The sequence below is a fragment of the Mobula hypostoma genome, chromosome 27, assembly GCF_963921235.1.
Source record: "Mobula hypostoma chromosome 27, sMobHyp1.1, whole genome shotgun sequence".
In the NCBI taxonomy this organism is placed as follows: domain Eukaryota; kingdom Metazoa; phylum Chordata; class Chondrichthyes; order Myliobatiformes; family Myliobatidae; genus Mobula; species Mobula hypostoma.
In genome coordinates, this window is record NC_086123.1 from 34,671,779 (window position 1) to 34,685,583 (window position 13,805).

At 38.8% G+C, this 13,805-nt stretch overlaps 1 protein-coding gene across 13 annotated transcripts in view; it reads left to right on the top strand.

Moving 5' to 3' along the window:
- The window catches only part of git2a (G protein-coupled receptor kinase interacting ArfGAP 2a), a 120,285-nt gene that overhangs the window by 75,162 nt on the left and 31,318 nt on the right, over positions 1-13,805 (top strand). For 5 of the 13 annotated variants that reach the window (XM_063034349.1, XM_063034355.1, XM_063034353.1 and 2 more), the window contains exons 15-16: positions 6,788-7,036; positions 11,831-11,920. The exons of 2 other annotated variants lie outside the window; for them this stretch is intronic. In XM_063034349.1, coding sequence (XP_062890419.1) covers positions 6,788-7,036; positions 11,831-11,920 — 339 coding nt within the window. 6 more of the 13 variants (XM_063034354.1, XM_063034357.1, XM_063034361.1 and 3 more) reach the window with 5 other exon arrangements.

A 13,805-nucleotide genomic window follows, 5' to 3' on the forward strand; every position in this document is an offset into this window, starting at 1 on the left:
GAGTAAATCTCGCCAAGCAGGAAGCCAAACCCAGCCTGCTCCTCTCCTCTCCTTTGGCCTCGACACACTGTCCTTTTCAATCATATAAACATATAACAATTACAGCACGGAAACAGGCCATCTCAGCCCTTCTAGTCCATGCCAAACTCTTACTCTCACCTAGTCCCACCGACCTGCACTCAGCCCATAACCCTCCATTCCTTTCCTGGCCATATATCTATCCAATTTAACTTTAAATGACAACATCAAACCTGCCTCAACCACTTCTGCTGGAAGCTCGTTCCACACAGCTACCACTCTCTGAGTAAAGAAGTTCCCCCTCATGTTACCCCTAAACTTTTGCCCTTTAACTCTCAACTCATGTTCTCTTCTTTGAATCTCCCCCACTCTCAATGGAAAAAGCCTATCTACGTCAACTCTATCTATCCCCCTCATAATTTTAAATACCTCTATCAAGTCCCCCCATCAACCTCCTACGCTCCAAAGAATAAAGACCCAACTTGTTGAACCTTTCTTTGTAACTTAGTTGATGAAACCCAGGTAACATTCTAGTAAACCTTCTCTGTACACTCTCAATTTTGTTGACATCGTTCTTATAATTCGGTGATCAGAATTGTACACAATACTCCAAATTTGGCCTTACCAATGCCTTGTACAATTTCAACATTACATCTCAACTCCTATACTTAATGCTCTGATTTATAAAGGCCAGCATACCAAAAGCTTTTTTCACCACCCTATCCACATGATATTCTGCCTTCAGGGAACTATGCACCATTATTCCTAGACCCCTCTGTTCTACTGCATTCTTCAATGCCCTGCCATTTACCACATATGTCCTATTTTGATTAGTCCTACCAAAATGTAGCACCTCACATTTATCAGCATCTGGCCTGGCGCTTAAATTGGCCAAACATCTACTCATTCCTTGCTCTTGGAGCTAAGCCTTGATTCAACCCCTACACAATCTTTCCAATCTGGCCTGGTGCTTAAATCAGTCAAACATTGGCTCGTTCCTCACTCTCGGCCCTAGTCCCACTACCTTGCCTCAGATCTGCCGCTTCAAATCAACTCCAGGTCTACTCCAGGAATGGCCAAACATTGGCTTGATCCTCACTCTTAGGTCTTGCCCCCCCCCCCCCCACACACACACCTCAATTCAACCTATACACACCCCACCGCAATAGCCTGGCATTGTCGAAACTTCAGTTCTCGCCACAAAAGTGCCAGGTCATACAGGCAGTTCAAAAGGGAAGTTACAGGCTATTGATCAGTGTCTAGAAAAGGCATGATTAATAGAGTAGTGTATTTGTCTGGTGCCAGTAAGGCATCACGTTGTTTCACCAGTGCCATCTTAAACCAGAAGTTCTAATGTAATATGATGGAATTTTACGTTGGATCTGACACTTGACAGAATCTTAACTCCTGAACTTGGCTCAAATGCATTGCACAGGTTCAAGGGGCAAAGTGACTGAGTTAGATTGGAGAAATTGGATTACAGAAATTCCCAGTAATCTAAAACCTTTTATTATGAAAAGTGATATCTTATCCATCCCAATGGCTAAACGAAAGTAGGAAGTTTGAAAAGTGGGAAAGATTTAGACATGAGGAATGAATAAGAAACTGAGAAGTTACAGAGAAGTGCCACAGGAGGTATAACCAATAAGTTTGTCACAGAGTCGCAAAAGTAAAATGTTTTCCTTACTGGCAGAGATGGGAGAAATGACGTGGGGCTGAGATGTGAATAAATTTTAATGGCCATTGTCACAAAGGATGCACTGACCATGGTGGGTAGCCATTGACCTAACAAGGAACAAAGTACTCCATGCAGGTACATGGAAAAATAATGGAGACATTAAGGAGTAAAATTGAAATAAATCAAACTAATCCCTTGGATCAGATGACTGAAATCATGGGTTCTCAAAAAGCTGGCTACGGAGTTAGCAGTTGTACTTTTGCTGATACTGGATTGCTGCTTGAAACCTTTATCATCCATACCTGAAATCCTACAGACATTTCTTTAAGCAACACACAAAAACAGTGGAGGAGCTCAGCAGGTCTGAGTGGATTATGCTGCCTGACCTGGGAGTAATACATTTGTTTATTGCTCCAGGATTGGCAGCTTCTTGTACCTCAAGACAATTCATTTAGATGTGGAATGTCTTTTTCACCTTTAATCATCTGCCTGTTTAGTTTTACCTATCAATGCTTAGTTAAAAGATGTGCCTATTGTCCTATTTTTACCTTAAAGTGAATTATAGCAAGGGGTTTTGCATTTCTGCCGAAACATTCCTCTAGAAATGCAGAGAGCAAAGACAACCACCCTACATCACTTTCATTGACCTCATGGAGGCATTCAACCTTGTGAGCAGAGATGGCCTGTTCAAAATCTTCACCAGAATTGGTTGCCCCCGAGGCTCCTCACACATTCCACACTGGCATGAAGGGCGTAGTTCAGTTTGACGGCTCTTCTTCGGAGGCTTTCAGCATCCGCAGTGGTGTGAAGCAGAGCTGTGTACTTGCCCCCACCCTGTTCGGCATCTTCTTCGCAGTCATGTTGAAGCACGCCTTTGGAACATCAACTGATGGTGTCTACCTCCACACCAGATCGGACGGGAGGCTGTTCAGTCTGTCCCGGCTGAGGGCGAAAACCAAGGTTTGTGAAGTGCTCATCAGGGACATGTTGTTTACAGACGACGCAGCACTGGCAAGACACTCTGAAGAGCAACTGCAACGCCTCATGGACAGCTTCTCAAGAGCCTGCCAGGACTTCAGCTTGACCACCAGCCTGAAGAGAACCAACGTATTGGGCCAAGACGTTGAACACCCCACTGCCATTACCATCAACAACTACGAGCCAGAGGTAGTTCACGAGCTTCCGTACCTTGGCTCCACCATCATGAACAGCCTCTCCCTAGACCCAGAGGTCAATAGACGGATTGGACGAGCAGCCTCAACATCCGCCAGGCTGACAGAGAGTCTGGGAGAACAGAAAGCTGACGATGCACACCAAGGTTGCAGTCTACAGGGCCTGTGTCCTCAGCACACTGCTTTACGGCAGCAAGACCTGGAGCCTCTACTCCAGACAAGAGTGGCGTCTCAACTCCTTCCACCTTCGCAGCCTGAGACTCACCTGGACTTCAAATGGATTGACCGAGTCACCAACATTGAGGTCCTGGACCGCGCCCAGATACCCAGCCTCTTCACCCTGCTCCAACAATGCCATCTCTGCTGGCTGGGCCATGTACACTGCTGTCAGACGGGAGGATCCCGAAAGACCTGCTGTATGGAGAACTGGCCTCTGGCAAGAGAGCACAAGGATGGCCCCATCCTCGTTTCAAAGATGTCTGCAAGAGAAACATGAAGTCACTGAACATAAACGTCGAGAGGTGGGAGGATATTGCAAGTGATCGCCCTTGCTGGAGGCTGGAACTATGCAGAGGTTTAAAAAGAGGAGAAGAAAAGCTGAGGCTTTCTGCTGAAGGAAAATGCATTCGCTGAAAAAACAACACCAAGACAACCCTGGAGGACAGCGCCTTCAAGTGCAGTGGCTGCAGCCGAGACTGTCACTCCCATGTTGGCCTCTACAGCCACAACGGTCGCTGCTTCACCTACACAAACTGAAGCAAGACTTTCCAGGCGCAGATCCATGGTCTCAAGAGACTTAATGGATGCCACCAGGGGAAAATATAGAAGTTTAGAAATCAAAAATAACATTGACCCTTTGTCTTTTGTATTGAAAGCTGTTGAAAAAGATACAATTTAATTGTTTTATAGTGCAATGAAAACAAAGGCAGTTTATTAACTTGGTGTCGATTGCTCACCTATTACGTTGGCTCCTTCCAGATCTACCATAGTCTTTCTTGGTTCAAAGGATTCAAAGTACATTTATTATCAAAGTATGTTTCAATTATACAACCTTGAGGTTCGTCTGATTACAGGCAGCCACAAAGCAAGAAACCCGAAAGAACCCAAATTTTTAAAAAAATCAACACCCAATGCGCAGAGAAAGAGGAAAAAGACCGCAAACAATAAAAGCAAGCAACAGTATTCGGAACCAAATTGAGTCCATAGACCGGAATCCCAAAGTAGGCCCATAGCCTCGGTTTCAGTTCATCATATAGCAGGGTGAATCTCCGCGAAGCTCACGCACAAAGCGTGTAACAGCCAGAGCAGTCTCTGAGTGGAGTAAACATCGCGGAGCAGAACCGACTCAACGCTTGCCTCCAGGCCTGACACCCTGCCTTTTCAGTTCATCTGGCCAGCTCGAGTTGTGTACAGAAGATAAAAACAAAGATAAACCATGCAATGACACAGTCGATTTGAGTGAGATGCGGGTGGGATAGGGTGACATATCATTTTATAATCTTTTAAAATTAGACATGGGAGGAAGTTGAAAGTTTTATTTGAGTTGTGTAAGATGGTGATTCAGAGTGGAAAGATGGAGCATGTTTATATTATAGAAATTCAGATGTTGATCCAAATTAATTTGATTGCCGCTTTTGTCATGTATGTTCAACTGTTATAAATGGAACAGCTTAAGGTTTCTGTCCACTTTCAAAAAGAAGGAAGAGGAACCTCTTGGAGGATATGCAAAAGATAGAAATGTTTAGTTCACAAGAATGTATTGTTAAACTATCCTGAAGTATAGGAATATATCTGAATGCAAAACATTCGCTGTTCATATGAATATCTAACAGGGCAAATTAGTATCCAACTTTGTGAAGTCATCATCAAAAAATATCCGAGATTATGGTTATTACAAAAACTCTAATAATTGCAGGGAAGCTGATCAGAAAGTGAAATCTCAGAACTGATAATTCAGTGCATGATTAATTATTAATTATGGCCTGACGCAGATATAATCTGTTCAGTGGTCTGAAGCTCAGCAGAGGACGAAATTCAATAACCATTTTACAATAGCTGTCAGAGAGTAGCAAGATCTGAAATTACACCATGTGCAGCTGATGCTAGTAACGGAAGCTGCTTGTAGTCTCTCTGAAGCGGAGTGAAGAAACCTGAGTGGTTTAGCTCAGTGATTCATGAAAATGTCGGGGCATTTACAGGGAATAGAATGACATTTCCAATGTGAACTACATTTGTCTTATAAGAACTAGATCAGCATGTAACAGTTGGCCTTTTTTCTTTCCTTTCCCTTGTTACAAACGAGTTGTTGTAATTTCATATTCTGTTGTATTGGTGGTCAAAAAAAAAGTAACACAGCCAGAATTCTTAAATTGAAATTCCATCTGTTGTATTTTGCCCTGTTAACAAGCTATAATGTTGGGACTGACAGATCTTTTGACTACTTTTAAAAGAGATTTTGAACAAAAATTTTGAAATAAAGCAGATCTTCAGGCATAAAATAATGCCCTTAATTATGTTTAGTACATTGAATGTTACGTAAAATCAATACCTATATAGTGCCAGGTGTGCTTTTTTTTAAAATTGCACCAAGAATCCACATCCTAATGTATTCTTCATTTAGTACAAAATCTACTTTATTCGGTGTTTTAACCTGTTAACAGCTACCATGCGCCACACAGTCATAAAATTGAAATGTACTGAAATTTTCACCAGAGAAAGATATTATTAAGTTATTATTATCCCTGCCAGGTTATTTGAGTAGCAGTGCAAAGAGCTTGCCTTTAAGCAGTACCTTTTATTTTTCCTGGCTCTCCAAAGATCTAAATGTGTCCAGTGTTAAAGATATAAAAGCAACTAGTTTGTATAGCAAGTCCCAAATGGTCATTTGGAACCTTTTGCTGTGCTAATTGAAATGATTTTTTTTTTCCCAAGCGCTCTTTCTGTATTTCAAAATACAAAGATTTTATATTATACTAGTCCTTTTGTTTTATTCCATGTTATCAAAATACCGTGGATGTTTCTGTGTGTCTTGGAAATTCTTTTACATGTCTAAGTAACAAGGCAGAAAACCACGAAAGGCTGCAGTGAAACCTATACCTTATACAGTATCTAACTGACCAAAATCAACTGATTTTACTTCACACATGCCTTTACTTTTCATATCTTTAAATATCAGAATGCACGGTTCTTTCCCGGTAGTATTAAAAATGCCATTCTTTAATCCAGTGTCTGTACCATTACATATGCAGGTTAAACAGTAAACCATTCCACAAATGACTGTTTTCACCAATTGATCTGCCTGGTGTAACCTGTGCTTTAAAAAATAGAAGGGTACAATGAATGATACTGTTTTTCAACATTTACAAATGTTCATGATTTTTAGAATACCTTCTTGTATTAGGGCTTTTAATAAGGACCCTTTGGTTTTTTTTGAGGGTATTCATTCATCGCAGTATCTGTATATATAGTATGTTTAGTCTGATAGATGGAATAATGAAAAATACTGTGGAGTGATGCATGCAAACGGCTTACACACACTGAGCCTCGTGGACATCATGCTCTTTCACACATTAATTTTAACATTAGTCACAACAGAAATTATGTAGTTACTGATCTTAATACGACAGCCTCAATTTATTAATTTGATTATAAATTACCAACTTTAAATGATGCTCTTCAATGTCATGGTGCTCTGTTTAAAACTCTGTGCCTTCAGATGAAGTTTATGGTGAGTGTGTAAGCAGATCAGTCCATGCTTCTGCTCTGCCTGCTTAATTGTGCATTTCCTCTGTCTCTGTTTGACTTGGTATAGCTCCATTTCATTTATAACATGCACAGTCCACATTACAGAAACACCAGCATTTTTCCAGATTTACTTGATGTGGAAAAAGATTATTGGTTAAAAAAAAATTTCTTTCAGCTCCAAACGCTGCAGAGTGAAAACACCACCCTCAAGCGGCAGGTCACTACGAATATCTGTCAAGTTCCCACCTGTTCAGAATACCCAGGTCCCTCCAATCCTTCATCCTTAAAACGGCGCCCGTCTGCACGTGGCAGCCGGCCTATGTCCATGTACGAAACTGGCTCTGGTCAAAAAGCCTATCTCCCAATGGGGGACGTCACGTACCCAGAGGACAGTATTTCAGGACTTCAGCCCTTTCCTCAACATGTAAGTAGTTCGCCATCGGCTCTGGTAAGCAACTTGTGCTTTTTTTTTCCCTCCTTCGCTTTTTGTCCTAAATTATTTTTCTTTGCAGCTTGCACAATGCTGTCTTATTGTCTTTGTCTCATTTCTTCTAATACTACTTTTAGGTACCTAGCTAAGAATTTTTAATTATAAAATGTCTGGAAGAATAAAAATGACACCTAGGTCATGTTAACCTTTGCCCTAAACCTTTCTCCATTTTATTATTTCAGGACTTGTGCTAACATACTCATTGTAATTTCAAGAATTTAAAGACTGATAGACCTTCAACTAACTTGATTCGACCAGATGCTAACAGAGGGGAAAAAGAAAATGTCTGCTTGAAGCACTAGATGGCATACGAGTATCATAAAACCATGTTTTTAAAACAAGCAGATTATTCCATCAGAGAGAAGTTAAATTTTGTCATGTTTCATTTTGTGTTGACACCACGAATGGCAACATTGACCTTGTAAGACCAGGTGTATCTTTGCCTGGTCCCTGCTGATACATCAGTTGGATTGTTGGAATTCAACTGTCCCTTGACTGGGGGAGGGTGAGGGGTGGTGGGGGTTGCTGTTTTATGCTTTTGAGCAACAATGCTAGAGACTGTTACATTGCTTTTTAAAGGAGATTTGGATTAGGCTTGGCTGTGCTGCTATCTGTAATTTGAATAATTGATACAAGGGGCTGAATTATGCTTGATCAGGTCCACAACTTGTGTACACTCCTGCACTATTTCCAAAGCCCGACTTGTGTGACCATATGGCTTCCAAGAACACACAGGCCTCGCTTATGTGAGCACTTTTTGAAGTATGGTGATCTGCAAGTGGTCACTGGACCTCATTGCATTATTTTGAGTCCCTATCCCCACACTATCCTGATGGCCTTTAGACAGTCTTTTTAAGTTTGTCCCAGATGACTTGAGACATTCAAATCAGTTAAAGTATATCTTAATTTAAAATGTTAAATTATTTTAAGTTAAAGTATTTCATTTAAAAGCACGTTTATCTGGTGTAAATTTTGAAACATTAGTAAAGAAATAGACCAAACCATTTCAGTTTATCCTTTCCACACAGACTTATGATCCCATTCGAAGCAATGGGGCTGAGTTAGATCCATTAGCCATATCCGGCATAGAGTTCAAAGTGCATCTGCTCATCAGCTTGGTGTGACCCGGAACTGCCCCTGACTTGGCTCTCTAATGTGCAGGTGCTGAAGTACAGAATCCAATGATCCACAAAGAGCATGTTGCTGGTAGTTCTCTCCCAATTCATGGGAAATATGCAAGTGCGTTTCAAATCCTGGCAAAGTACCATCTTGGGCAAGGTTCTAGAATCAGTGCCTAGGAAGGCAGGCACAGAAATGGGGAAAGCTGAAGCTGTTAAATATCATTTACACATCTTTATTTTTAACGATTCAAAAATCATTAAAAGTAATGTTCATTTTAAAGCAAACTCTATGCATTGTTATTTAATTCTTTAGTTTCCCCAAATAATTAAAACACACCACCTTTGTTCTTTCAATCTTAAATTTTTGATAGCATTTACAGTTTTCAGTTATGAATAATTATGAAAATGAATATCTGAAGGTTTAAGATCTTCTAGGTGTCAGTTTTATTGGTATCATTGTTCATTCCCATTGCTACAGGTTGGATCCAGTCATAATTTTTTGCTAGTTATACTTATTACATCAATTTTATGCAAGGAAAGCAATATAAATATTGCTGATGTTACTCTTTGCATGGTCACTTTTTTCTGTTTCTAACCTGGGTACTAGAATTTCAAAACAGGGAGTTGGTGTTGTGGTAAAAGAGATGTTTGTCTTTTAAAAGCAGTGATAATTCAGCCTTGACTTTTAGCTACTCAGTCTGCTGAAAGATCTGCGAGATTCCATTTTTCCCTCTGCTACATCATTATTTAACAGTTATGAAGAGAAAAATTGTTGCCCCAAATGGATTTAGCCTGAGCATAACTAACTGTTTAATTCATTGTTCAGGTTTGATTTTAAATTGCAAACTATCTTCAGAATATCTTTTTCACAAAAGTATTGGTGTTTCATCAAACTTCAGCTGGCTTTGCAGAGTCATTTGAATTTTGAAAATTAGTAACTCACACTTAGCAGTGCTTGAAATTTTATATTGCAGAATTCTGTACCAATTTCAAACAAATCCATCCTCGGGATAAGAATATTTGGCCCATTGATATCAATGTTAGATGATTGAATACTGCCAACATCTCTTGTATTTTGCCACATATTTTTCACTTCCATGTAAATTGGTAAAACAAAAACACAAATTGAACCAGGATGAAATCCTTTGACCCCTCATGTCTCCTCTGCCATTCAATGGAACACATGAGTTTTCTTTTATTTCTGCAGTACTTTACTGCACCAGTTCCATAGGCATTATACCCTCAGTATTAAAAGATCAATTCATGCCTCTCTCTCTCTCTCTCTCTGTCCTAAATATAGTTAGCCACTGAGCCTTTAAGCACTGTTGGGGAAAGAATTGAAGAGATTGTGTAACTTTTGTGTGGAAAATCTTCTGAACGTAGAAGGGAATGATTAATTTTGAGATTGTAGCCCTTAGTTCTAGATACCCCGACCAGACAAAATAATTTACCCTTTGTCAATTCTGTCAAATTCAAAATAATTTTCATTTTCCAATGTGATGATCTGTTATTCCTCCAAATTCTGGATTTGTAGGTCCACTCCACTACATCTGTAATGGGACAATCCCTCCATTCTAATCTCAATCAGGTAAACACTGGTGGTGTTCGCATCACAAAAAATTTACTCCTAGGATGGGGAGACTAAAAAGAAATGGAGATTTTGATTTGTATGTTTAAATAATTCTACATTATAAAATAAAAAGTTATATTAGTATTGTTGGTTACCATGGGCAATTTGTTCCAAACCAATAAAAATGTAATGATTGAGTTGAATCTGTCTGAACAAAAGGTAAATATTTTTGGATGACTCTGTCCTCCTGATTTTTACTTTGGAAAAACTTTGCTGGTTTATTAAATAACAATTAATGTAAATGACAAAATGTGTGTGTCTTAGTCATAAGTTTAATTTTACCAGTTGTACATAGATTATTTTTCATTCATTCTTATTACTTTTAAATATTGACTTGATTTATCTTCTGTGTAGGTATGCCAAGTAACAACTTTAAAACAAGCATTGAACTGAATGTAATATTTGAATATGGACATTGAAATAATTGTTGTACCTTGTAAATAGAATTAGTTTTGCTGCCCATCATTTCTTTAAATCTGTTTATTTACCAAAATGAAAATTTACCAAAACACAAGTTACTTTCTTTAACCTATCCTATCTCCCTTTTCTTGCCTCCAATGATGGGTCAGATCTTAAGCTCCAGAACAGTAATTTCCATCAATACCAGTCCTCTGAAGCTTTATTTTAAAAGTCAGAAGACAAGCACACAGACAAAATCGGTCTTCCAATGAACTTTCTGTCGATCCATCAGGGACCTTCACTGTGACACTAGTTTCTCCATAGAGCTCTGTGTCCCAGGGAAATTGCTGGCCCTTCCATTGATGAGAACCCAAACTGCTGAACCCCAGGCTCAGACAAGAACAGTTGACCTGATTCTGACTGCTTACCAAGAATTCTTTGGAATTCATTCATTGGAGTTTATCTTCCAAAGAAGTGACACACCAAACCAGAGAAATGTATCTGTGGGATTGGGTGAAAATGAACCAAATGAAATGTTGCATTGTACCTAACAGAATGCACTGAAGTTCTTCATATTTTTCGCATTTAGTCACAGCAGTTAGTTCCTGCATTGACTCCTGCAGGAAAGCCGCCTCCTGAGTAAAGTGTTTGGATTTGTAGATGTCTGTGTTACTCAGTCACAGAGATACAGCTTGGAAGTTGGCCGTTCAATCCAATCGATTTCTGCTAACCATCTATTTGCATGAATCCTGCATTAATCTCAATTCTTATTCTCCCCACATTCTCATCAGTTTTCCTTAAATTTATCACTGGGGTAATTGCATTAATCTACATTAAATGGTTGGTTCATTATGCACAAGTATGTAGCTAGATTTTAAAATATTCAAGATGAGACTTAGGAAATTGGTCAATAATAGGATTGATGTATTGTAGGCTTTCTGTAGGATCATCTATTTCTTCATTCAAAAAAAGTACAAATAAACTGCAATCTATATCAGAATTCCTAGTTTCCAATTTGTTTCATTAGTTGGCATTTTTATTTTTTGAAATCACAGATCATTAAAGAATACTTTACACAGAATCCTATCTTGGATGTCACCTTAAGGGAAACCACCTTAAGTGATATTATTGGTCCAGCAATGGTCAGCTAAACAAAAAGTTGCTTAAGAAATAGTAGTCCGATCTTGCTTCTGTTATATCAGGATAACGAGGAGCGATGACTAAAGGTCAGTAAGTAAATGTGATGAGTTATTTAATAGGAATATGCTTCATTTTAGTGAACATAAATTTGGATAGTTGAGATGGATTTCTATTTTTTTGTTAGTACAATGTTCATAACTTTACAAATATTACCAATTTTACTCGATCATACTGATAAGGCATTCTACATATTTTGTGGATTGCTTGACAATTTATTGCATTTTAACTATAAATACTCATTTTTTAAAAAAATATTAAGCAGTGTCCACGTGCAAAAACTTGGCATACCTATATGTTTATAGTCTGTAGATTCATTCTCTTTCATTGTTTTTCTTGTGTTTAATTTTTTGCCCGAGTGTTTCTTCTTTCCCCTTTCAGATTGGGAGGAGTGCCTTTGTGACCTCCTCTTCGTCTTTACCCTCCTTCCCTTCCACGCTTTCATGGTCTCGGGATGAGAGCACCCGAAGGGTTAAGTACCTTCTCAGTTGGTCTGTACTGTGGTGGAGGCAGTGACACCTGCAGTGCCTGTTGCACCTCATTTGCTCCTTTTCTCCTTTCTACCTTAATTTCTGCATGAATAGTGTCTTTTCACTGGAGTATTAATTGCATATTGACCTATATATTCCTAATTATTGTTTCTGCCTTTCACCATTTTCAGTTTATTAATCCTGCTTGCTTCCAACGACAGGTCACATTGCACACCTAACTTAATGAGCTTTACTGCGATCAAAGCTTAACCGTTTGCTACAGCATATGTAGGTACCACTAAATAGATCACCATTCAAAGCATACACAAGCAACCATGATTATTAGCAGCTGAATCATTACCCAGTGCTGTACTGAGTTATGTAGGTCTGGTATCTCCCAGATTCAATCTCTGATCCCTTGCTGATTTCAGCTAGAGTGTCATTTCCCTTCACTGCTGGGTGACATGGGTTCCTTTATGTCATTTGGTTGCATGCGCTTTAGGTTAATTAACAGTATTTCAAAATTATAACTCGTGTAAGCAATGAGAGTGTGCACTGACAAACTTCAAAGTAAATTTATTTTCAAAGTACATATAGGCCACCATATACTACCTTGAGATTCATCTTCTTGCAAGCATTCACAAAAAAACATGAACTTTGCAATCAAACTAGTCTGTCTTTGCTGAAGGTCCACACTTCCAATGTGCATTTTTGGATATTGGTCAGAAGAGCTTTCGTGGCATCTGATCCAAGCAGCAAGAACATTAGCACACTGGCTGAGATCATAGATAAGAGATAGAGCTGGCATGACCTTGGTCTACATGTCTTAGCTATGCATTAGATTAACACACACAGAGCCACCATGGGTTCTTTGCTGTAGTTATTTACTCTCGCACAGGATGATGAAAAAAGTGAAATAACACCTTGCCATTTACACAAAAAAACATTCAGCAGCTAATGGCTGTGTTCAAAGGAACACGTGTTTTAAAATATAAAGAATAATATTCCTGGTGGCAATTGAAACCCTGAGTAACTGGAGCATATTATTTGAAATGCAAGTTATATAATGTTTAACATTCATTTTTGAATCCCACAACCTGAGATGGAAATCTGGCATGAATTCCACTGGATTATAATTGGGGGAAATGCTCAGTTTTCTTTTCTATTCCATTCCTTTGCAATATATGCAAATATGAATTGGGTCATCGTTCAGTTTGGTTGCTGTACCATAAGGTGAAAGCTTTCAGAAGATTGCTGTTGACTTAAAGTTTGCTTCACTTTCTAAAAACGCTTCCATTGCTAAGAATTTTTTGATCTTAATACTACTTTAAATGAACTGTGTGACTGGGTGCTGGCTAAATAGATCTCTTGAAACAGCTCCCAGATGGCCTGGATCTGAAATACGATCAACTGTTTATTGATTTCATGGCTTCATTGCCTGGCAGTGAAGATTGGACATCTTAAATTAGATTTTCATTTTCAGTGCTGGACCTAATGGACTTAATTATATTTGATTTGGCATTGGGTGCAAGAGGCCCTTTTTATAACCATGTAACTATACTACATGAATTGGCATCTTGTCTTTTGTAAATATCCACACAGAAAAATCATTCTTTAACACAGCATTATGAGAACAATGGTACCAGCCATCATGCAGCACAGCTTCATTAGCATCCTGCCTTGAGCATGGTTTGACTTATTTCATTGAAGCATGTACTCACTTTTAAAATGACTTTTTTAAACAAAAATAAGTATTTTCTTCAAAGTGAGATATGTCTGAATAAAAAACCTGATTTGTATTGAATGTTTTTCTTTGTCATGGTGCCAAAGAAAATTTTGTGGAATTGTTTGACTTCCAAATAACACTACAGTATTTATAAACTTTG